General features: G+C 41.8%; 1 protein-coding gene across 4 annotated transcripts in view; it reads left to right on the plus strand.

Moving 5' to 3' along the window:
* ets1 (v-ets avian erythroblastosis virus E26 oncogene homolog 1) overlaps window positions 1-23,045 on the plus strand; it is a 104,299-nt gene that overhangs the window by 32,232 nt on the left and 49,022 nt on the right. Inside the window, exon 1 of one of the 4 annotated variants that reach the window (XM_043676926.1) lies at window positions 11,068-11,633. The exons of the other annotated variants lie outside the window; for them this stretch is intronic. Within the exon in view, the coding sequence (XP_043532861.1) occupies window positions 11,576-11,633 (58 nt within the window). The 5' untranslated portion in view covers window positions 11,068-11,575. Of the gene's footprint in view, window positions 1-11,067; window positions 11,634-23,045 lie in introns of those variants that run through there. 4 annotated transcript variants of the gene reach the window in all.

A 23,045-nucleotide genomic window follows, 5' to 3' on the forward strand; every position in this document is an offset into this window, starting at 1 on the left:
TGGTTGATTGGTGCGGGTGTCTCGGAGATGTTCCCTAAAGCGCTCTGCTAGGAGGCGTCCAGTCTCCCCAATGTAGAGGAGACCGCATCGGGAGCAATGGATACAATAAATGATATTAGTGGATGTGTAGGTAAAACTTTGATGGATGTGGAAGGCTCCTTTAGGGCCTTGGATAGAGGTGAGGAAACCTAGTGCGTGGAAACAGGCCCTTCGGTCCACACCAACCCTCCGAAAGAGTATCCCACCCATTGCCTTACATTTGCCCCTGACTCAAGCACCTAACCTATACATTTCCTGAACACTATGGGCAATTTGGCACAGCCAATTCACCTGACCTGCCCATCTTTGAATTGTGGGAGGAAACCGGAGCACCCAGAGGAAACTCACGCAGACACATGGAGAACGCGGAAAATCCACGCAGACAGTCAACTAAGGCTGGAATCAAACCTGGGTCCCTGGTGCTGCGAGGCAGCAATGATAACCGCTGTGCCGCCCCACTTGTTCTTGCTGAATTTGATTGAGCCTCCCTTGGTTGTTCACCACTGTTTCTTCTCACTCATATGTAACATCTATTTTATGTCATTGTAGATAATCTCAACGATTCTTTCTTCTCTTGGTCTCCGCCATGAGTCTAGGAACCCCAATGAAACCATCCATTGGTTGTTACTTGACTAGTTGGTTGACAATGATTTGTTTCTGGACCAGTTGTTATTTTGGAACCAGTGGGATGCTTTCTGCCTCCTTACGGATGTCGAGATACAAACATCAATGCTAACTAAACAGTGAGGTGTGTGGACAGTGAAAGATGTAAGCATTTTCTTATGCTCCCTGCATTGCCATGCAACTTATGGCATTGCTATGCTCTTGACCATTATTCCCTCTATGCAACATAATGTCATCCTTGTAGGTTGTATCTTGTTTTTCAGGTAAGGTGTTTGGTCTGATAGGATAATCATCTTGGCAATGGCATTAAGCTTAAATTCAATAGAATGCCCACTGGCTGAAATAATTTCTATGAAGACACAGGGAGAATGTGCAAACTCCACACACACAGTCAACCGAAGCTGGAATCGAACCTCGAAGATGTTTTCACCATATTGAGCTATTTGCATTGTAACATTCTTATTTTCTAAATCTTTATAATTCTTCTAATTCTGCACTTGGTGTTTAATTTTGAGGAAATACTGTATCATAAGAGCTGTCATCTCCACAGAATCCAGTTTTGTGTTTTGTACGGAAATATTGTGTGGAAATGTGAATTCTTTTTCAATGTTTTCTTCAACTTTTCTTCGTGGAGCCTATCATTGCTCTTTGAACAGCTTCCTTCACTGTATTTTTGAAATGTAGCTGATTCTTCTCTCTTTCTTCTTAGTCCACGTTTCTCTCTCAGTACTTGTTACCAGCTTCTGAATGAAGTTTTACCTTTGAAGTGCTTGTGTTTGCTGTTTCCATAGCTGTCTTTCTTTATCAAGAATCATGCTGCTGACTGATTGCCTGTGCTTTCTTAATGCAGTGATGCTCTTAAAGTGACAGCCTCATGATTGAATTCTTTTTCTGCCCTTGTGAGTCATCTGATTTTTTTCCCCTCATAGTCAGGAAACCTGCTGTTGCAACCATTTACCGAGCTGACCTCTCCTAGCATCTTGTAGAATTTGTCACCTTTATCAGTGTGTGGTACTGAATAAATGTTTGAGGGTGTTCACCACCACCAGTTCTTCTTTTATGTTTGCGTTGTCTCATTGCCTATCTAATGACTGGTGATAGAGGATACATCACCACAGAGTATTTGTAGAAGAGACAATCTTCTTTGATTACAAGGCAGTTTTTGCACGATAGCAATAAGGACAACCATATTTGATTAGCTACAATGAATAGGGTGCTACAGATCTGTTAGAGATTCATCTGTACCATCTGAAACCTAGAATAGACCTCCTTGTTTCCACTCAGAAACTGTAAGGGACATTAACAGATGGGAGAAAAATGATGGAAGATGTTATCAACAATTCTATTATATAGAAACTTACTCAAAACTGTTCCACTAGGTCCACTCAGCTCTTGATTCTTATTACAATCTTGGTCCAAACATGGACAAAACAGCTGAACCTGAGGGGAGTTGAGAGTGCCTGACCTTGATTTCAAGGCAGTATTTGACAGAGCGTGGTACCAAGAAGCCCTAACAAAACTGGATTCAATGAAAATCAAGGAGAAATATCTCTTCTGGTTGGAGTCATATCTTGTACAATTGAAGATTTGTGATTAATGGAGATCAATCAACCCAGCCCCAGGACTTCAGGCATTCCTCAGGATTGTTTCCACGGCCTAACAATCTTACAGGGACTTATCAATGACCTTTCATTCATTATAAGGTCACAAATGGGGATGTTCAATGATGATTGCACAATGCTCAGCACCATCTGCGACTCCTCAGATTCTGTCCTATTTTCAGCACAACCTGAGCAGTAGCAAAGTTGAAGTTGTCAAGTAACGTTTATGTCTCATAATTCCCAGGCAATGACCATCTTCATTCACAGTTAAAATAACCATCTATCATTGACATCTAGTGGCATCACCTTTGTTGCTTACCCCAGGATCAGTATCATGGGGGTTACCTTTTACCAGAAACTGAACTGAACAAACTATATAAATACAGTGGCCACTTTCAACATGCACTCTTTCCAACATTGATACATCGTGTAAGCAGAGTGTACCATCTACAAAATGCAATTCACAAAGGCTCCTTCAGCAGCACCTTCGAATGCCACAACTTTTAGTACTTGGAAGGATATTTTGATCAATGTTTATAAAACAAAATTATTATGTTATATGAATCTGCATTAAGGAATATGTTACTTTCTAATCTGTCAGCTTTAAACACAAATCGGGCTGAGTAGATCTCGTTCTAGTAGGAAATACTTCCCTGGCATTGAAAGCATGGGTTAGATATGGAGTGAATCTCTCAGTAGTGTACCCTATCATGTGTGCCCAACCCTATTTTGCAACTGTCATGTAACAAGTCAGTATGATTCTTTCTTCCAGTACTTAGATCATTACCAATTAATTCTGTTTGGGGTGAAGTTTTTCTATATGAACCAAGGAGTTGAAAGAAGACGGTGGAAAACTTATTTCACACCAAATTCTCACAGGCAGAAGATGATCTAGAGTTTAATGCCAATAATTTCTTGAACTCTAATCCGAAGATAAGAAGTTCAGCAACAAATGTTCTGCTGCATTGAATCTGCCAGGATTGATTTTGACGACAGGAAACAGTTCTCAGCCAATCATGTCCAGAAGCTAATTTTGTTCTGTGGTCACTGTAATGGAATAAAATCCATGCTTTTGACACTCAATGCTGACTACACTCCCAATGATGAGTATAATACTGAAGAGCCTCAGTTGTCATAAAAATCTAAAATTCTAAAGGTTGAACTCAAAAGTCACTACGGTTAAAATGAGTACCTTCTGTGCAGCCTGCTCCAGGACTTCAATGTGCAATCTCAACAATCCCTCCCCCCACTCTCATGGAGTCCTGCTTCAGGACTCTGCATCCTCAGGACTACTGTCATTTGGAAAAGGTGTTGGAGTAGATTGTAATGAAATTACGATGAATTCAATGGGCACAACTTAAAGCCGGGTATTGGTGAAGTGGTCAACCAATCTTGCTGGCTCAAGAGGAAATCCAGTGGAAGGATACCATTGATGTTCTGAAGTTCTGGAATGTAAAATTGGATAAATCAGTCATATGAATGCTCATCATCTGACTGCTTCAGCCAGTCAGAGCAGAATTAGACCACACTAACTACAGAATCACAGGGAAGCCATCATTTGACAAAGAGATCTTTCTGTGAAATGATATTCAAATAGTCCAACCATGGCTAAACCTGTGAAAACATTAAAAGTGGTTCAAAGTTTGTGAGAAGATTTGTAGCTCGGGTGCTCGTTGCTGTGGTTCTGTTCGCCGAGCTGGAAGTTTTTATTGCAAACATTTCGTCCCCTATCTAGGTGACATCCTCAGTGCTTGGGAGCCTCCTGTGAAGCGCTTCTGTGGTGTTTCCTCCGGCATTTATAGTGGCCTGTCCCTGCCGCTTCCGGTTGTCAGATTCAGCTGTCCGCTGTAGTGACCGGTATATTGGGTCCAGGTCTATGTGTTTGTTGATGGAGTTTGTGGATGAGTGCCATGCTTCTAGGAATTCCCTGGCTGTTCTTTGTTTCACTTGCCCTATAATGGTAGTGTTGTCCCAGTCAAATTCATGTTACTTGTTGTCTGCGTGTGTGGCTACTAGGGATAGCTGGTCGTGTCGTTTCGTGGCTAGTTGATGTTCGTGGATGCGGATCGTTAGCTGTCTTCCTGTTTGTCCTATATAGTGTTTTGTGCAGTCCTTGCATGGGATTTTGTACACTACATTAGTTTTGCTCATGCTGGGTATCAGGTCCTTCGTTTTGGTGAGTTGTTGTCTGAGAGTGGCTGTTGGTTTGTGTGCCGTTATGAGTCCTAGTGTTCGCAGTAGTCTGGCTGTCATTTCAGAGGTGTTCTTGACGTATGGTAGTGTGGCTAGTCCTTTGGGTTGCTGTATGTCCTCGTTCCGTTGTCTTTCCCTTAGGCATCTGTTGATGAAATTGCGAGGATATCCATTTTTTGTGAATACCTTGTATAGGTGTTCCTCTTCCTCTTTTTGCAGTTCTGGTGTGCTGCAGTGTGTTGTGGCCCTTTTGAACAGTGTCTTGATGCAACTTCGTTTGTGTTTATTGAGGTGGTTGCTTTCATAGTTCAGGACTTGGTCTGTGTGTGTGGCTTTCCTGTGTACCTTAGTGGTGAATTCTCCGTTTGGTGTTCTCTGTACCCTCACGTCTAGCTTGGCACTCATCCACAAACTCCATCAACAAACACATAGACCTGGACCCAATATACCGGCCACTACAGCGGACAGCTGAAACTGACAACTGGAAGCGGCAGGGACAGGCCACTATAAATGCCGGAGGAAACACCACAGAAGAGCTTCACAGGAGGCTCCCAAGCACTGAGGATGTCACCTAGACAGGGGACGAAACGTTTGCAACAAAAACTTCCAGCTCGGTGAACAGAACCACAGCATTAAAAGTGCTGTTGATTGGAGACATAATAAAGTTATGTTGAGTGGTGCAAAGTGAAAAGTGCAAAAACTGGGAGATTCTGCCATTAAATTTTCTAACCATTCTAAAGTTCAAAGGAACATGTTGGATTAGTTTGGCAATGACTGCCTCCCCCATAATCAAAGGAGCTCTACTTCTGTGGTTCAAGGCAGCATAAGCAGAAAACTTTCTCACCTTCTCTGGTCCAATTCTGTGGGAAAGGGGAGTACTGAATAGAAGGTTATGCCATAAAGATTTCATTTACAGTACACTATGCAGTTAAAGATTACTGCATCCTTCCAGAGCTAGCACCCAAGTCTTTTTCAAAGCCTTTTATTGTATAAGGTCAGGTCATTCGCACAATTTGAAGAACAAAGACATGATTTGCATATTTACTGCATCAGTGTGTTTTCATTTGTTTTTTTAACGTTAAATATGTTTGTAGGCAAATCAGATGACAAAGTGGCCTTATCTGCTTAACTCAAGTTTGTGGGTGGCTCTTGATAGGATTAATTATAATTTTAAGGTTTGAAACTGACATTTCAAATGGCCACTTAATTTTCATTTAAAGATGTTTTTCCAAGAAACCTGTTCAGTGATGTTATTATAGACTTGAACTTGAGTCACTTGGCTCAGAGGGAGGGACACTATCACTGACCCATCATCTAAACCTCACTCCTCACCTGAGGTGTGTCGACTTCAGGTTAAACCAGCACCCATTGTCTCTTTCTAATGAGAGATAGAGAGAGAACAGCCCTATGGTCCCCTGGGACAATGTCAAGCTGAAAACCAACTCTTGGAAGCTGAAGATGTGTCTTTTTATTCAGGTAGATATAAAAGATTCCACAGCATTACGCAGAACAGAGCAGGGTTTCTCTTAATGAAGACCACCAAAATTTGATACATCTGCTTTGCGCATTTTTGGCTAATAGCTTCAAAAACAATGATTGCACTTCAAAAGTCAAATAATGTTTGTAATTTTGGACTGTTCTGAGAGCGCAGTTATTTGTATCTAGATCCAACTCCTACTGATTTGGAGATATCAGTGAGCTTCTGCAAGCTTTGTGGTTTGAAATGTATCTGCTTTATTGGCAGTGTCACTATTCTGTACGGTCCACGTAGATTTTTGACCAAGTTGTGGCACCATCTGGCAGCTGATTACTGTCTGCTGCGAGTGTAAATATTGCATTTGGTCTTCCAACGCTTGTTGCCATTTCTGTTTCTGAAATGCATCTATTTCCCAAAATACCTTGAACATTTCTCTTCTAGGAAGTGGTTTATATTATACCAGTGGCTCTATAGAAAAAAAAACTTACAGTTGTATAACACATCACAGAATGATTTAAAGAATTTTATGTAAATGAAGTACTTCAGAAGTACACTCATTGCTGCAATATAGAAACCACGGCAGCCAATTTTCACACTCCCAGACCGAGCAATGTGATGAATATTAAGCCAGTATTTTAAATGCTGTTGGTTGATGGATAAATGTTAAACAGGACACCAAAGTGGAATCACCTCTCCTTCTTCAAACAATGTCTTAGGATTTCCTGCACCCATCTGAAAAGGAAAACAAGCCCTTGGTTGAACATTGAATCCAAGAGCTGCTATTTGGTCTGTCAAACAACTGGTGGGGAGCTTGAACTTGTAAATCTTGTGACTTGCATCAAATTGAAAGATTAGACATACAAAGTGGCAATGACCAGTGGGAAACTAGAAGATTGGAAAAACATTAAAGGTCAACGGAAAGCCACAAAAATAAACTCTAGGGAAAAGTAAGATAGATTATGAGAGTAAACTAGCTCAGAATATGAAGACAGATAACAAAGGTTTCTACAAATAAATAAAATGAAAAAGACTGGCTAAGGTAAAGATTGGTCCTTTAGAGGATGAGAAGGGGGATTTAACAATGGGAAATGAGGAAATGGCCAAGGCATTGAAAGGGTATTTTGTATCGGTCTCACACTGGAGGACACAAATAACAGGTCAGTAATTGACAAGGAGACTAAGTAGATGAGGGCCTAGAAATGATCATTACCACAAAAGAGGCAGTGTTGGCAAGCTAATGGAGCTAAAGGTAGACAAGTCTCCTGGCCCTGGTGGAATGTATCCTAGGGTACTAAAAGAGATGGCAGGAGAAACAGCAAATGCGCTTATTGTAATTTTCCAAAATTCGCTGAACTCTGGGGCAGTTTCAGCAGATTGGAAAACAGCAAATGCGATGCTACTGTTTAAAGAAGGAGGTGGACAAAAGATGGGGAATTTCAGGTGGGTTAGCTTAACCTTTGTAGTGGGGAAAATGCTTGAATCTATAATCAAGTGAGAAATAGCAAGACATCTAGATAGAAATTGTCCCATTGGGCAGATACAGTATAGATTCATGAAGGGCAGGTCATGTTTAACTAGAATTCTACGAAAACATTATGAACATGGTGGACAACAGGGACACAGTAGATGTGGTATATCTAGATTTCCAAAAGACATTCGACAAAGTGCCACACAAAAGGCTGCTGCATAAAATAAAGGTGCATGGCATTACGGGCAATGTATTAGCACGGATAGAAGATTGGTTGACTAACAGGAAGCAAACAGTGGGGATAAATAAATGCTTTTCTGTTTAGTGATCAGTGACTAATGGTGTGCCTCAGTGATCAGTGTTGGGAGTGCAATTATTCACAATTTGCATAGATGATTTGGAGTTGGGGACCACGTATAGTGTGTCAAAGTTTGCAGATGACAGTAAGGCGAATGGTAGAGCAAAGTGGACAGAGAACTCTGAAAGTTTATAGCGGGATATACATAATTAAGTGACTGGGCAAAGGTCTGGCAGATGGAGTACAATGTTAATAAATGTGAAGTCATTCATTTTGGTAGGAATAGCAGTAAAAATGATTATTACTTGAGTGTAAAAAATTGCAGCATGCTGCTGTGCAGAGACACCTTGTGTATGAATCACAGAAGATTGGTCAGGAATTGGTACAGGTAATTATAAAGGCAAATGGCATGTTGTCCTTCATTGCTAAAGAGATTGAGTTTAAAAGCAGGGAGATTATGTTACAGCTGTGCAGGGTGGTGGTGAGGCCACACATGGAGTACTGGGTACAGTTTTGATTTCCTTACTTGCGAAAGGATATACTGGCACTGGAGGGGGTACAGAGGAGGTTCACTAGGGTGATTCCAGGATTGAGAGGGTTGCCTTATGAGGAGAGTCTGAGTAGACTGGGATTATATTCATTGGAATTTAGAAAAATGAGGGGGTATCTTATAGAAACATGAAATTATGAAGGGAATTGATAAGGTAGAAGTAGAGAGGATGTTTCCATTGTTGGGTAAGACAAGGAATAGCCTCAAAATTAGGGGGAGCAGATTTAGGACTGAATTGATTGGGAACTTGTTCATCTAAAGGGTTGTGAATCTGTGGAATTCCACTCCCAGTGAAGTAGTTGTGGCTTCCTCATTGAATGTTTTTAAAGCTAAGATGGATAATTTTTTTGAACAGTAAAGGAACTAAGGGTTATGTTGAAAGGGCGGGTAAGTGGAGCTGAGACCACGAAAAGATCAGCCATAATCTTATTGAATGGCAGTGTGGGCTTGAAGGGTCAGATAGCCCACTCCTGCTCCTGGTTCTTATATTCTTATGTTCTTTGTTTGGCAAAGATTGCTACTGTCACTGAGTCATGACTGTCACCTCAACCATCCAATCTAAACCAACAGCACACAGCAAGCATTTTTGGATGTACAAGTGCAAGTTTTTACTCTTTTCCAAAACAATACTGAGAGGCATGATTAGCTACTATTAGTCCTTGTTATATATCTCACAAAGCATATTGTATATATTGTATACAGCATGTTGTGCACATTGGCCAGTTGGTTTTAAACCATATGAAGTGGGAACTTCCCGGATTGAATATTAATCTACCCTGTGCTCGCTGATTCAACTCTAGCTAGTTACTGAGGCGCACTGGGCTAGGAACAGCAAATCACAGGGTGACCTCTCTTGAATGTTCTTTTATGATCTCTGCAGGAATGTCCCTGTGATTGGGCTGTTTTCCTGAGAACGTATTCCCAGTGAGAGAGGCATCCTACAGCGCACAAATGCAAAATGTTCCAAATAAGCTCTGAGCTAACCCCAAACAAACCACAAATCAAATCTAGGACTTCCTGCTCTGTATCACACATTCCCAAAACTAACATGTCCTACCAATTAAAATGAAAAAAAGCAACTTTAATATCGGAAAACATTCCAAGGTACTCTACAGCAGTGAAATTAGACACATATTTGACACCAATCCAAAGGACCCATTGCAATCCAAAAACCTGGCCTGAAGCAGCTACAACAGCTCCTGGACCTCAGTCATCCACAAACAGCTCTAATCAACTGTATATTCTAGTTGCAGCAGTTGCCTGACAGTTGGAGGGTAGTCTAGAAACTGCATGTCAAAGCAATATGCACATGTGAAACTAACCATGAGCAAAGTATTAAAGGTAAATTATTAAGTAAAATAACCAGTTCTCATTCCCCTGGTGAGTTAGTTGGTAAGTCAATGAGCAAAATCTAGAAAATTCTGTTAATACTCAACAGAACTGACAATTCTTTTAGAATCCCCACAGTGTGGAAACAGGCCTTTCAGCCAAACAAATCCACACCAACCCTCAGTAGAGTAACCCACCCAGACTCATTCCCCTACCCTATATATTCATTCCTGACCACTATGGGCAATTTATCTAACCTGCACATCTTTGGATTGTGGGCTGAAACCCACACAAACACAGGGAGAATGTGTAAACTCCACACAGACAGTGTCCTGAGGCTGGAATCAAACCCAGGTCCCTAGCACTGTGAGGCAGCAGTGCTAACCACTGAACCATCGCGTTGTCACATGTGGAAAGAAAAACAAAGATATTATTTCACATTGTGACTCCTCTTTATTACTCTGAAACATTAACTCTGTTTCTCTTTGAACAAATTCTCCCAGACCTGCTTGTGTTTCTCCAGGATTTTCTTTCATTTCAGATTTTCAGCATTTTGCTTGAGGATTAGTTGCAATGGAGTCAACTCATTTCAGATTGACCCTGAATCAAAATATGTGCTGTTGCTGACCGAGCTGGCCTCAAGTCAACCATTACCATTAACACCAATACCACTGGGCGTTTGAGTACGAGGCAAACCACAGCTGCAATTCCTGATAATCCCCAATGAAAAGCTCACAAATTGGGTGCTGAATGAAGATAGCATTTGGACCAGGTGTGATGCCACCTCAAGGCAAATAGTAGGGTAAAGTCAAGTCACCCTAGACTGACCAGACCATAAAGCTTCTCTCTCATTCAAGAGGCAACTGGTGGTGGTTTTAACCTGAGGGTCAGCACACCACAGGGAAACAGAGAGGTTGAGAAGGAACCTCAGCCAGTGCAAGACCTGAACCTACTTTAGTGATGTTACTCTGTTTGCAAGCCAGCTGAGCTAAACCATCTCTTAAGGAAAGCAGGATAGTAATGGAACATCTCTTTCTAGGTTCACATAGAATTCACAGCCTTCTGGGCAAAGTCGAAAATGGCACTCAATCCTTGGGAAACCTGGAGCAGTTCCAACCTCTAAGAAATACAGAGACAGAGATGTCATTGTGAGGGCTTCCCCCAACCTCTGGAGGGTTAACTGTCCAGGATAAGGAGATAATCTGGGAACTGATGTCAGAGGGCAAAACCAGAACTGGAAAGAGCTTCCAGTGACTGGAAAACTGGGGTACAGCTGGACTCCTGTTAAGAGCACAGGGTGGACAATCGTGTGAGAATAGCCAGGTTTCCAAAGATAGAGGCTGAAGTGGGAGTAGTGCAGGAATAAGCATGTGTACAGATGTGTGGTGTTTATAGAATACCGATAGCAGAATGGTGAGTTTTCTGTTTAACGTTCTGTTTGTGAGCTGCAGCCTCCCAGCTGTGGGGCTTACAGCTGGGAAGAGGTCCCAGATTGCAGTCTTTTTTTTCAAATATATTTCAATGTAAACACATGAGTCTCAAGGTCTAGGAGGTTGTGGGAAGAGAGGAAGCGGCGATTGTAATCTGTTAAAACGTACACTTCCCCAGAAGAGAGACGGAGAGAGAAAAGAGTAAAAAAAAAGAAACAATCTGGCGTCATATCCGCCTGCTGCAGTCCAGAAAGGGGGAGATTTAATTATCAGACAGGGAGTGAAGAGCGTCCTCACTGCATGAGATCCTGACAAGTAAAAAAAAGTGTAGTGTGTGAGAGCTAGGGGAGGCTGAACTGGCGTGTAACCCACCCCAACAGCAGCAACAAAACAGAGACGCCCTGAATCAGTGAGCAACTGAACGTGGCTCAGTGAGATTTCACTCAGCCCCACACAGATACCAGAGACAGATATCTCCAGAACAAGCAAGACGCCTCAAAGTTTCTGCTCCTCAGTTTTACCCTGTTGTGTTGGACTCTCCACTGCTGCTGTGAGCCGGGGAGACGATGAAGGGAGCTGGCGACCAGCCGACTTTGACCATCATTAAAACCGAGAAAACTGACGGTGAGTTTCAGCACGGATTTCGCCTCCTTCCCCCGGGCACCTTTCTCACCCCCAGCGTGTGTGTGTGTGTGTGTGTGAGAGAGAGAGACAGGATTTGTGAATGGCACACAGCCTGGGAGCTGTCACTCGGTGAGCGCCTCTACCTCTGTTTGGGATATTGGCTTCAGTGTAACTTTTCAAACTGGTGAAGGCAGCCTGGCTTGTCATTTCCAGCTTGTTTGCTTTTCTGTTTGAATATATCAATTCTGTTAACATTCTGCAGCGTGTTTTTGTTTTGTTTGTGAGGGCGGTGAGCTTTGTTGTGTGTGAATTTGCAGTTGGTAATGAGTTGGAAGTTGTCCCGACCTGAACTCTCTTGCCTTCTGGTCCAGGTACCGCGAAGCCTATACTTTATTGAGACTGACAGCGCCTCACTCTCTGAACTGGGGGTGATCGGAGACCGATTCTCCCCCGTTTTCAGCAGGGTTTAGAGTTACAGTTTTCTAACGCTCCGGCTGTTGGTGCTTTCACTGCTATCTGGCTGAACTCCGGCCCTAAGTATTGCATGTTTATTGAACTGTAGCTGTAGATGTAACTCTGGGATACGATATACTTCACTGAACTGAGTGCACACTGCTCTTAATCATTAATCTCATTTTGGCTTTCTCTGATTTGCTCCTGTGTATGTTTGGAGTGGGGGGGGGGGAATGTGGGGGTGTCGGGTGGGTGTGGAATGGTATCGATTTATCTTGAAGTCAGCAGCACACCGAGAGATTTTGGGTGGGGCTCCTGTAATCTTCCTGACGAGGTGGATCTCATCTTGCCAGCGGTTTCTGTCGGGTCACCATGGACCAACCTCCCGAGTGAATTCCCGGGATTTGATAGTAAAATTCCAGGCTCTCATATAAACTAGGCAAAACCCACAAGGAGCCACGCTGACAGAAATGAGTTGACGCCAAAGGCTGCTTTGATTAATGTGTTCATCCATTTCTTAATTCAGCGATAGCGATACAGCTGCATACTGGGTGATAACGCTTTGCTCAGTCAGGACTTGAACTGAATTAACAAAGTGCATTTATGTAACGCCGAGAACACGCTGTCGAAATGTCTTCTGTTTTTGAGAATTGCGACTTACTGTCGGAACAGGCTTTTTGGACAATGATTCTCAGCTGAGGAACACAGACAGCCAAGTGTCGTGATGTTCCAAGCAGTTTTTTTTTATTATTTGAGAGGGCTGTGGCTTCTATATCAGAACTCAATTCCATTCAGAACTGGCGCAGTTTTCGTGTATGATTTGCGAAACTCTGATTTTATACATTTTAAGAAAAAGCCATCCAATTAACAAGATTTCCAGGAACTCGTTCTCTCCACTCTGGCTGTGTTTTACAGTCTGCCCACCGCTTTGTGGGAGTAGACGTGTTTGTAAAACATGCATAGAGTCTCCTTTCTCTGAATCTGGTGTTTTAGTAAAACACCAACCCCAGGTCACAGCCATCAGCCGAAGTTTGGAGCGGGTTCAGAATTTCTGGGGAGAGTGAGATTAATTTGGACTCCAGTGACAGCTACAGACTTAATTTAAGACAAAAAAAACCAGATAGTTTACATTAACATTTAAGGTCCAGGCACCAAGGCTCTGGCTTTTAGTAAATTTACATATTGCACAGTTCTGCTCTGAAGGGAAGCAGCTGTGTGAGTGAATGCTTTTAGGAACACAGCAAGGCCACAGACTCTGACTGCTTACTAACATTTCTGACTGTTTTATTGCTGACATCACATCCGACCGCTGGCTTTAATACGCTGTCCAAATTCGGCCCAACCTCAGACTCATTAGCATACAATAGCACTGGACTCCATTCCGCCAAGCTGTCTCCACCCGTGAGGAAAACGGTACTGAGCTCTCATTAAAGGCACCTTACTCCAGTCCAAGAAACGCTGTTGCTCCTGCTCCCATCTCGTTTGCGGGTTGGTTGCTGTAGTCCGACGCGAAAACTCAAGTGCGCATACCTCCCAGTTTCACGAGCTCACTGTGAAACAAACCTCAGTCTGGTGTTCACAAGGTTGGTGTGCTCGCCTGGTACCCGCTGCCTGTGGCTTGTCAGTGGGTTCTCAGCCCTGATGTTGAATGGGTGCAGCACTTAACTGGGAGGTCAGACTGCAATACAGGCTACCACAGCAACATCACTGGTCACATATTGATCACAAGTGATTCTTTTTTGTGTTACTTTTAAAACTTTCTTCATGGGATGTGGGCATCACTGGCAGGTCAGCATTTATTGCCCATCCCTAATTACCCTGGAGAAGGTGGTGGTGAGCTGCTTTCTTAAACTGCTGCAGTCCTCGGGGTATGGTGAAGTCGCTGGTCGGCAGGGAGTTCCAGGATTTTGTTCCAGCAACAATTAAGGAATAGCAATTATATTTCCAAGTCAGGATGATGGGTGCTTTTGGTGGAATTTGTAGTTCAGAGTATTCCCAATTATCTGCTGCCCTGTCCTTCTAGGGGATAGAGATCACAGGTTTGGAAGGTGCTGTCAAAGAACCCTTGGTGAGTTGCTGCAGTGCATTTGTGGATGGTACACACTCGCCACTGGTGTAAAAATGAACATTGAGAGTAGTGCTGCTTTGTCTGAGATGGTATCAGGCTTCTTAAGTATTGTTGGAGCTCAACCCATCCTCAGGCAATACTCCATTCCACTCTTGACTCGTATCTTGTAGGTGATGGACAGGCTTTGGGGAGTCAGGAGGTGACTGCAGGATTCCTATACTCTAATTCCCAGACTCCAATAGGTAGTTACTGACCGTCCCCAGATGGATGCCCATTTCTAGTTGCCCAGACAGTACTATTTAATTTGGGGATTCAGGAAGTGGAGGGAGGGCAGAGCATCATGGTTGACCCCCACCCTATTCTCTTTCACCATTCACAATTACAGAAAGGGGGTCAAGAGTTACAGGACAGGGATCAGGGAATGGGATCCCTACTGGCATATGTCTGTCACTCCTCCTTGTAGGTATATGGGACCAGTTCTAGTTAATGTACAGTGATCCTAGTTCATCGCAGTGAATATTAGACAGATCAGGGATCAAAGCTGACCCATTCCTCATCTGTCATTTATCCAGCACTCATAATATTTCTCAGAAGTGGTACATCAAACAATTGCTTTAATGTTCAGTGACTCTTCTGTCGATGATACAGATCAACATTCCAGAGCAAGATGAGGGGAATGGTCAGTTTCTCAGGGGATTGGTTTTTCTGTGGGTCAGTGCTACATTGAGTGGGTTAACCTTTTCAGTATTTGGCATCTTCTTGAGTTCATGAGGAAGTGGATGTGCTAAGTAAGGTTAATGAAACATACACTCGCAAGGTTTGTGAAGGTTTGTAGCTCAGGTTGAGGTTTAGGGTGTAAGTTTGCTCGCTGAGCTCAAACCTACAGCTCAGCGAGCAACCCTACACCCCGGAACATACACTAGTGTGATGCTTTACACATGAAATTTGATCCTTGAATTCTTCATTCGTAAATTATAACTCTTCTCTTAGATTCCCAAGATTGGGGCCTCTAATGAGTAAGAGTGCAGGTGCTTTCTTATGCCTTACCCCTTACCAGCAGCTGGATGGATGGGTGTTATTGACTTTGAGGGGGCTGCACTCTAGAACCCCACCGGAATCTTTCACTTTTTAAAAAATGTTTCCAAGATATTACCACCAATAAAACATACCTAATCCATCTCTTCAATGGTTCAGGCCCCTTATCTTCTCTCCCACTTTATGTTCTCTCCTTTCTCTCTCATTTCCTATTCCATAGATGAATCATACTGGACTCCAATAATTAACTATTTTGTCTGTCCACTGATGCTGCCAGAGTTGCTGAGTTTCTCCAACACTTTCTGTTCTTGTTTGTGATCCCCTTGATCTGATGCTGTCCAAATGAACAACATTTGGATGATGAGACTTAGTTTGAGAAAAGCAAAAAAAACCTTTATGCTCAACAAGCCTTTGAAAGCTTAAGAAAATTCTCTAGAAGATCTTTTATATTTTTCCCAGCTTGCCTACAAGGTAAAGCTCTCTGTACATGATCACAACAAATACTGTCAGGGCAGTGAGAGCACAGATTAGATGCAGGATAATGCTGTCTTTACATGGGTCAGGTATTGCCTTAAGGTATATTCTATGAAATCTTGTCCCTGCTCTGTAACCTGAATACTGAGTTATCTACTACACTATTGTGATATCTCTAGCAGCAGTAATAATTCTGATAAGGGAGCCAAGTGAGTGAAGGTTGAACCAAGTGAAAAGCTGGCTTGAGGCTGCCTGTGGTTTTAAGCATAACTCAAATTCAATATAGTTAAGTCACAGTTGTTGAGGGTTACTTCAATAAAAGAGTCCTGAATCTTTGGAACTCTTTTCCTCAGAGAGAGGTGGAAGCAGTGTCATTGAATGTGTTTTAAGATAGTGGAGATAGACCCTTGACTAACAAGGGAGTAAGGTGTTATGGGAGTTGACAGTGACATTGAGGCCAGTTCAAGCAGGATTTTATTGAATGGGAGAACATGCATACCCTGCTTCTAATTCATATATATGTTCTTCTGAAGGGGACCATTCTCAATGTTGTAGTATGGTAAAAGTTTCTGATAGGTTTTTCCCCATCCAATATTCCTTTCAGTAACTTTTCTCAAAGTCCCTGAATCTCATTTGTCAATGTGAGACTGTGTATTTCCTTCTTGAAACTTACTGATGTTTTTTGATCCTGTGCTCACGATCTGCTCCACATATCGTATTAGCACAAAAAAATGCACCTGTATTTTGTCCTTTCTTTCAATGCTTTAGGTTTGTGAATGTAACTCCTTGGGTTTGCATTCTATAAAAGGCTGAAAGTTTCCAATTTGTCCAAACTTTCAAACAGTCAAAAAATACCCCATCATATTTCCTCTCTTTTCAAGAGGAAGCAAACAGAGAATAGTTGATCTTTTCTCATGCATTTTTACCATAAGCTCAAGGTAGTCGTTCCCTATATATCACTGTTTGCATTCTGTATCTGCTGTTCATCATATTCTGGTAGCAAAGCAATTAGCTTGATTTTGTCATAATCTTACTTTGCAGTGTCTCATGGTGTGATCGAGGCTTTTTGGGTTAGATTTTATCCTTTGTTTAGTGGCTGTAGTGTTCTGGAGTGATATTGAATAAATTGACATAGCTTCAGAGGGCAGGGAAACCATATGCCAAGCAGCTTGATGGTATCCAGTAACTAGTTCAAAAAGACACAAGTATGTAGTGTGTTTAGTGACAAAGAATACCAATAATCAATCCACCAATAAAGCAGTGATCATTATGTGAATGATCAGTTTACCGGTATAACACTATTAATTAGTTTTGGGATGAATTCCCAGCTGAGTGTTCTGAGTTCTATTATTTTTCATAAATAATGGTGTAGTGTTTTATTGCAATTGCATTACTTTCTAACTCTAATCGCTTCATTCATTGTCTTAAACTTAATAAAGTTCCATTCAGTGAATGAGAGACTCATGTGATCCTGATTAGTTGACATAGCTGTGCTGGAATGTCACTGGCCATGCAGTCTGCCCAGGCAGATTCCATGAAACCACAAGAACGGCATTACTCATTTCAATCTCCTTTTCTTTAAGCAGAAAGAGAAATGAAATATTTGTACTCATTATCTTTGGGGGCAGTCTTCTCTGTTCACAGTCAGAGGGATTGAGGTCTGAGATCTGAAGCATGCCCTTTGAAGAATGGTGCAGAAGGACAGGCTGTTCACTTGAGGTTGAAGGGTCATCTTCCTAAAGTCTTGCTGCGTTATTAGAGATGCAATGTTTCGAATGAGACATTAAACTAAGAGTAAACTGAGAGTAACAAGGGTCCTTATTGATGAGATGTTTTCAATTGAAACTTACAATTGGCACAATGTAATTCATGTTATAATCAATTGGAACTCCTCCCTTGCATGCTGGATGCAAGCAATCCAATGGTATTATTCAAAGCAAGGCAAGGGGTCTCCTTCATGGCATTGTGGCCATTATTTATCTCTAAACCAATATGAGAAAATCACATTCTTACACCGAGGTTAACGATCAATTCAATCCATGCCATCAATGTGAGGGTTTATCCTTGTTTTTTAACCTGACCCTATCAGCATAACATCTATTCATTTGCACGCTCATGTACCTACCTAGTTTTGAAGCTCTCATGAACAAGCATATAGTCTTATCACCTCACCTCGCTGCTGTGGTTATCTACCCGCTTATCACATTGCTGTTTGTGCGACCTTGTTATTTGCAAGTTTGCCATTGCATTTCAGTTCAAATCAAAAGCACTTTAACTGACTGTAAATTGCTTTGGAGAAATGCTGAGGTTGTGAAAAGTCTGATGCAGTGACAATTCCTTCATATTATTGATAAAGCCTTGAAAGCACCCATCTCATTCTGATTGAGGTCAAGGTTATCCATAAGGTTATAATAGGATTTTCCTCAACAATGTTTACATTGATTGAGTGTACATAAATCTCCAAGCTATATTTGATAGCTGACAGGTTTTGGGAAGGCATTGTCACATTGACTGAAGTTAGCTGATTGGGATTGGGCCTTCCCTTTTCTCAGTTTCAGGACAGCTGCTTTTAAAATGCAGACAGCGCATTATTGTTTCTCTACGTAAACACATTCTCAAGTGGTGCTTGTTGCCTCCTGTTCTTCCTCCCTATCCACATAAGGTGGAACTCTGAGAGCATCACAACTCAACTGGTGCCTCTCAAATGTTCAGAAAGTTTCTTGGTTTATAAGTAGAGCTAGGAGGATGCTTAGTGTCTTCATCCTATTTCAAGGAGTTACTTCTTAATTATTTTTATTTATATCTAAATCTGCAACAGGCTAAATAACTTAAAGGATGAACATTTCAAAATGAGTTGAAATTATGAGCTGTAATTTTGAGTAAATAATGTAGAGAAACTGCAGCCACTGGTTCATAGGAAATGATTAGATTTCAGGTGGTATTTTAGTAAGTGGAATAGGGAGCAATGTTGTGCCACTTGATATGTAATGTATTACATTGCTTCTGAGATGTTCTCCTAAGGCCACAACGTCTAATTGTTGCTCAGTAAACATGTCAATTGGAGTTCAATTGTTAGTTGAGTTGCAGCTGGAAAATATTGTAACAATGTCCATGTCAGAGACATCTCGCATTAAATGACTGGCACTCTTTATTTTGAAGATAATATACACATTTAGTTGCTATCTTTCATGAACTAGGATTTCCCAAAGTGTTTTTGAAGTGTGGTTGCATTTTTAACAGAGGAAATACAACAGCCAATTCTGAACATAGATGGTTTTAAATTCTGATCAGTGCAACCTTCTGATGGGTATTATACAGAACACAGGAGGTGAGATTTTATCACATTCAAAACCCATTCATTTACAGAGTTAAAACCAAACCCAAATGGAAGATTTTGTGGATTGTGACAGTATCTATTTCAGACATTCAATATCCCATCAAATGCCTAGCACATATATATTACACATTAGATAGAGTAAAGCTTTGTTGTATTTTGTTGGGGAGAAAGTGAGGACTGCAGATGCTGGAGATCAGAGCTGAAAATGTGTTGCTGGAAAAGCGCAGCAGGTCAGGCAGCATCCAAGGAGCAGGAGAATCGACGTTTCGGGCATGAGCCCTTCTTCAGGAATTGTATTTCGTTGCCCATCCTACATTCCTGAGCACACATTAATTGTCAAGTAAAATTTCCTCTACATCGTTCCAACAAACATTGTGAGGGCAGATACAAGATGGGTTAGATACAAAGCAATGCTGTCTCAAGTGAGGTACAGCATGGGTCTTGTACATTTTAACATTCTTGTTGCAGTGTCTCATTGGAAGGAAACAATGATAAATCCAAAGTAAAGTTCTTTCTGCATGTAAAGCTGACTAGAAAATGCAAATGTACTAATATGACATTTTCTGTTTAGCAGGCCAGGTCCTGTCCTTCTGGAATGTAGTCACCAGATGAATAGAGTCTGAAAAACAAAATTCTAATATTGTAGTACAAAAGTAAAAATATAGGAAAAAAACAGAAAAAGGATACAGCTCTAAAGGGAGTGCAAGTTTAGTGTAAATGCAGAAAATGCTGACTGTGGCAGGGCAGGTTGAGAAAGTGTGAAATGAACCATGTGAGTTTTATAAGTAGAGGCAAAGTCTACTGATTTCAGAGTTTCAGTTGGAGTATTGTGTCCAGTTCCGGATGCTGCACTTTAGGAAGTGCATGAATCGACTAGTGTGCAGAAAAGACTGATGAGAATGTTTCCAGGGATAAAGGACTTCAGTTGGGTGAAGAGTTTGCGAAGCTGGGGCTATCTTCCTTAGAAAGAACAAGGCTGAGAGAAAGTTTCATAAAGTTACTCAAAATCATGAGGGATCTGCACACAGTGGGTAAGGAAGGACTGCTCCAATTGGTGGAAGAATCAAGGAACAGGACCTGCCAATTTTCAGTGATTAGTTACAGAAACAAAAACAACTTTAAAAACAACTCTGGAATGTGGTTACAATCTGGAATGCAGTGCCTAAGCATATGGTGGTGGCAGAATCATTTGTGGTTTTCAAAAGGGTATTGGATAATTATATGAAGAGAAATTGTAGGGATACAAGGAAAGCACAGGGTAGTGGGAGTAGCTGATTAGGTCTTGCAGAGCACCGGTACAGACATGATGGGCCAAACAGCTTCTAACCTGTGCTGTAATTATCCTGTGATAGAACATAGAACATAGAACAATACGGCACAGAATAGGCCCTTCGGTCCTCGATGTTGCGCCGACCTCTGAACTATTCTCAGCTCGTCTCCCTACACTATCCCAAAATCATGCATGTGCTTATCTAAGGATTGTTTACATCCCCCTAATGTGGCTGAGTTAACTACATTAGCAGGTAGGGCATTCCACGCCATTACCACTCTCTGTGTAAAGAACCTACCTCTGACATCTGTCTTAAATCTATCACCCCTCAATTTGTAGTTATGCCCCCTCATACAAGCTGATGTAATGATCCTAGGAAAAAGTCTTTCACTGTCTACCCTACCTAATCCTCTGATCATCTTGTATGTCTCTATCAAATCCCCTCTTAGCCTTCTTCTTTCCGATGAGAACAGACCCAAGTCTCTCAGCCTTTCCTCATAAGTCTTTCCCTCTAGACCAGGCAACATCCTGGTAAATCTCCTCTGCACCTTTTCCAGTGCTTCCACATCCTTCCTGTAATGGGGTGACCAGAACTGTACACAATATTCCAAGTGTGGCCACATCAGCGATTATAAGTGTTATTCTAAGAAAGCTGTCCTCTGATGAGATATTTCATAAATTGGGGCCGTAATCTTTGAAGTTCAAAAGATTAAGAGATGACCCCACAGATATAGGCAAGTTATTGAAAGGACTTGACAAGCTTGATACTGAGGAGCTGTTTCCCCTGGGTGGGCCTGGAACAGGGCAGCATAAGCTCACTGTAATGGGCAATCATTTAGGACTCATATGTGGAGAAATTTCTTTGCTCAGAGAAGTGTGAATCTTTGTATTTGTCTGGCCCCTGAGAGTTATGGGGAAGTGATGATGTAATGGTATTATCATGAGACTATTGATTCTAACGACCCAGGTTCAATAACAATCAGAAATTAAGAGTCTAATAACAGAGTTCATAAATTCCTTATAGGAAAGGGAAATCTTTCATCCTTACCTGGACTGGCCTACGTGTGACTCCAGATCTACAGCAATGTGGTTGACTCTTATCTGACCTCTGAATAATTAGGAATGGGCAATAAAAGCTAGTCTAGCCAATGAATGAATATGTTAAAATTATGATGAGTTGAATTGCTAGGGGCATGCCCACAAATCTGTGCGAAGCAGATGTTTGAGATGTCCCCATTTGCTTACAAACCCATTCTATGTCAAAAAAAAATGTCAACACCGCAAAGCCGTGAAAACTGCCTTTATTTCTCAGCTTTTTGACACCTTACACCACCTGACCTTTTGCAGCACAAATCATTACAAAAAAGCTTTGGGATTAGTTCTGGGAAAGTTTAGTTTTTTTCTGCTAAGCATGCTGTCTTCAGAAAGATCCATCACATTGTCAATGTGGTCAACAAATGTGTTTTTTCATGTTTTCATGCTGCTATGTAGCATCCCTGAGCAGCTATGTGGCTTTCACTGGGTGAACCAGGTGGGTAATGGGTGGACATTTGTTGGCTTCTTAGGGTCAGCAGGGCGATAGTCTTCCTTTTCTTCCACTGATACATTTTATGCACTTTCCTGATCCTCACCTGAAAATGCTGGAGGTCATCCAGATGGTTTCATTTGTCTCAAACAACATGAGTAATGCCTTGGCCTTCACAAAGCTACATGGTTTCTTTGACTTTCCTGTCCAAGAAGCAGCAGCTTTTCCGTGCTATTCATTTGCCCATAATAGAGACTCATTCCTTGCTCTACTTCAGGACATGGGTGAGAGCACTTTGCAGACATGGTTGCAGATTTGCCAGTGATTTTCACCTTAGGGCAGTCTAATACCATCCCATTTGGAGATATGCTTATATGACATAAGTACATGATTTCAGCCAATTCGGAATTACCAGTCTGGAATTTTGGATTGTCAGCAGTTAGCACTGCTGTCTCACAGCACCATGGACCCAGGTGGTATTCCAGTCTGGGGCGACTGCCTGTGTGGAATCTGCACATTCTCCCTATGTCTGTGTGTGTTTCCTTCAAGTCCTCTGGTTTCCTCCCACGATCCAAAGACGTGCGGGTTAGGTGAATTGGCAATGCTAAAGTGTCCATATTGTCCAGAGATGTCTGGCTTAGGTGCATTAATCAGGAAAAATGTAGAGTAATAGGTGAGGGGAATGGGTCTGGGTGTGTTACTCTTCGGAGGGTTGGTGTGGACCTGTTAGGTGAAATGGCCTGATTTGTCACTGTCAGGATTCTATGATTCTATGATAAGCATCCTTCTATTGCATTTCCCATTCTGCCTCTGGGAACGGCTGACAACATCACCACAACCAGAGTTTGGTTAACCAGTTTAACTCATCACAATTTCACTGTATACAAGGCTGAGCTGGAGAGAGTTTTAGTCTTTTAAAGGATCTCTGGAATGGTTTGGAAAGTGAAGTTAAGGCAGAACATCCACTATGATTGAGCTTAAAGGGCCATATAATCAAATCCTGCTCCTATCTCTTATGTTCTTAAGTTTTTGTCAGCAGTGGATGAGGTTGTGACTAAGGTATGTGGAGGGAGCTTTACTCTGTCTCACAATGTGTCTAACCAAGAAATGTGTGATGATAACAATGGAAACTGCAAGTCAGAATGCTAACATCCCATACCTTAGACATTATATCCACAATTTGTGGAGTGAAGGCAGGAACATTTCCACGCTATAGCAATCACATTAGCCTGGAATCATGATGCAGTCAT

Source organism: Chiloscyllium plagiosum, chromosome 35 (assembly GCF_004010195.1).
Source record: "Chiloscyllium plagiosum isolate BGI_BamShark_2017 chromosome 35, ASM401019v2, whole genome shotgun sequence".
Taxonomy (NCBI): Eukaryota; Metazoa; Chordata; class Chondrichthyes; order Orectolobiformes; family Hemiscylliidae; genus Chiloscyllium; species Chiloscyllium plagiosum.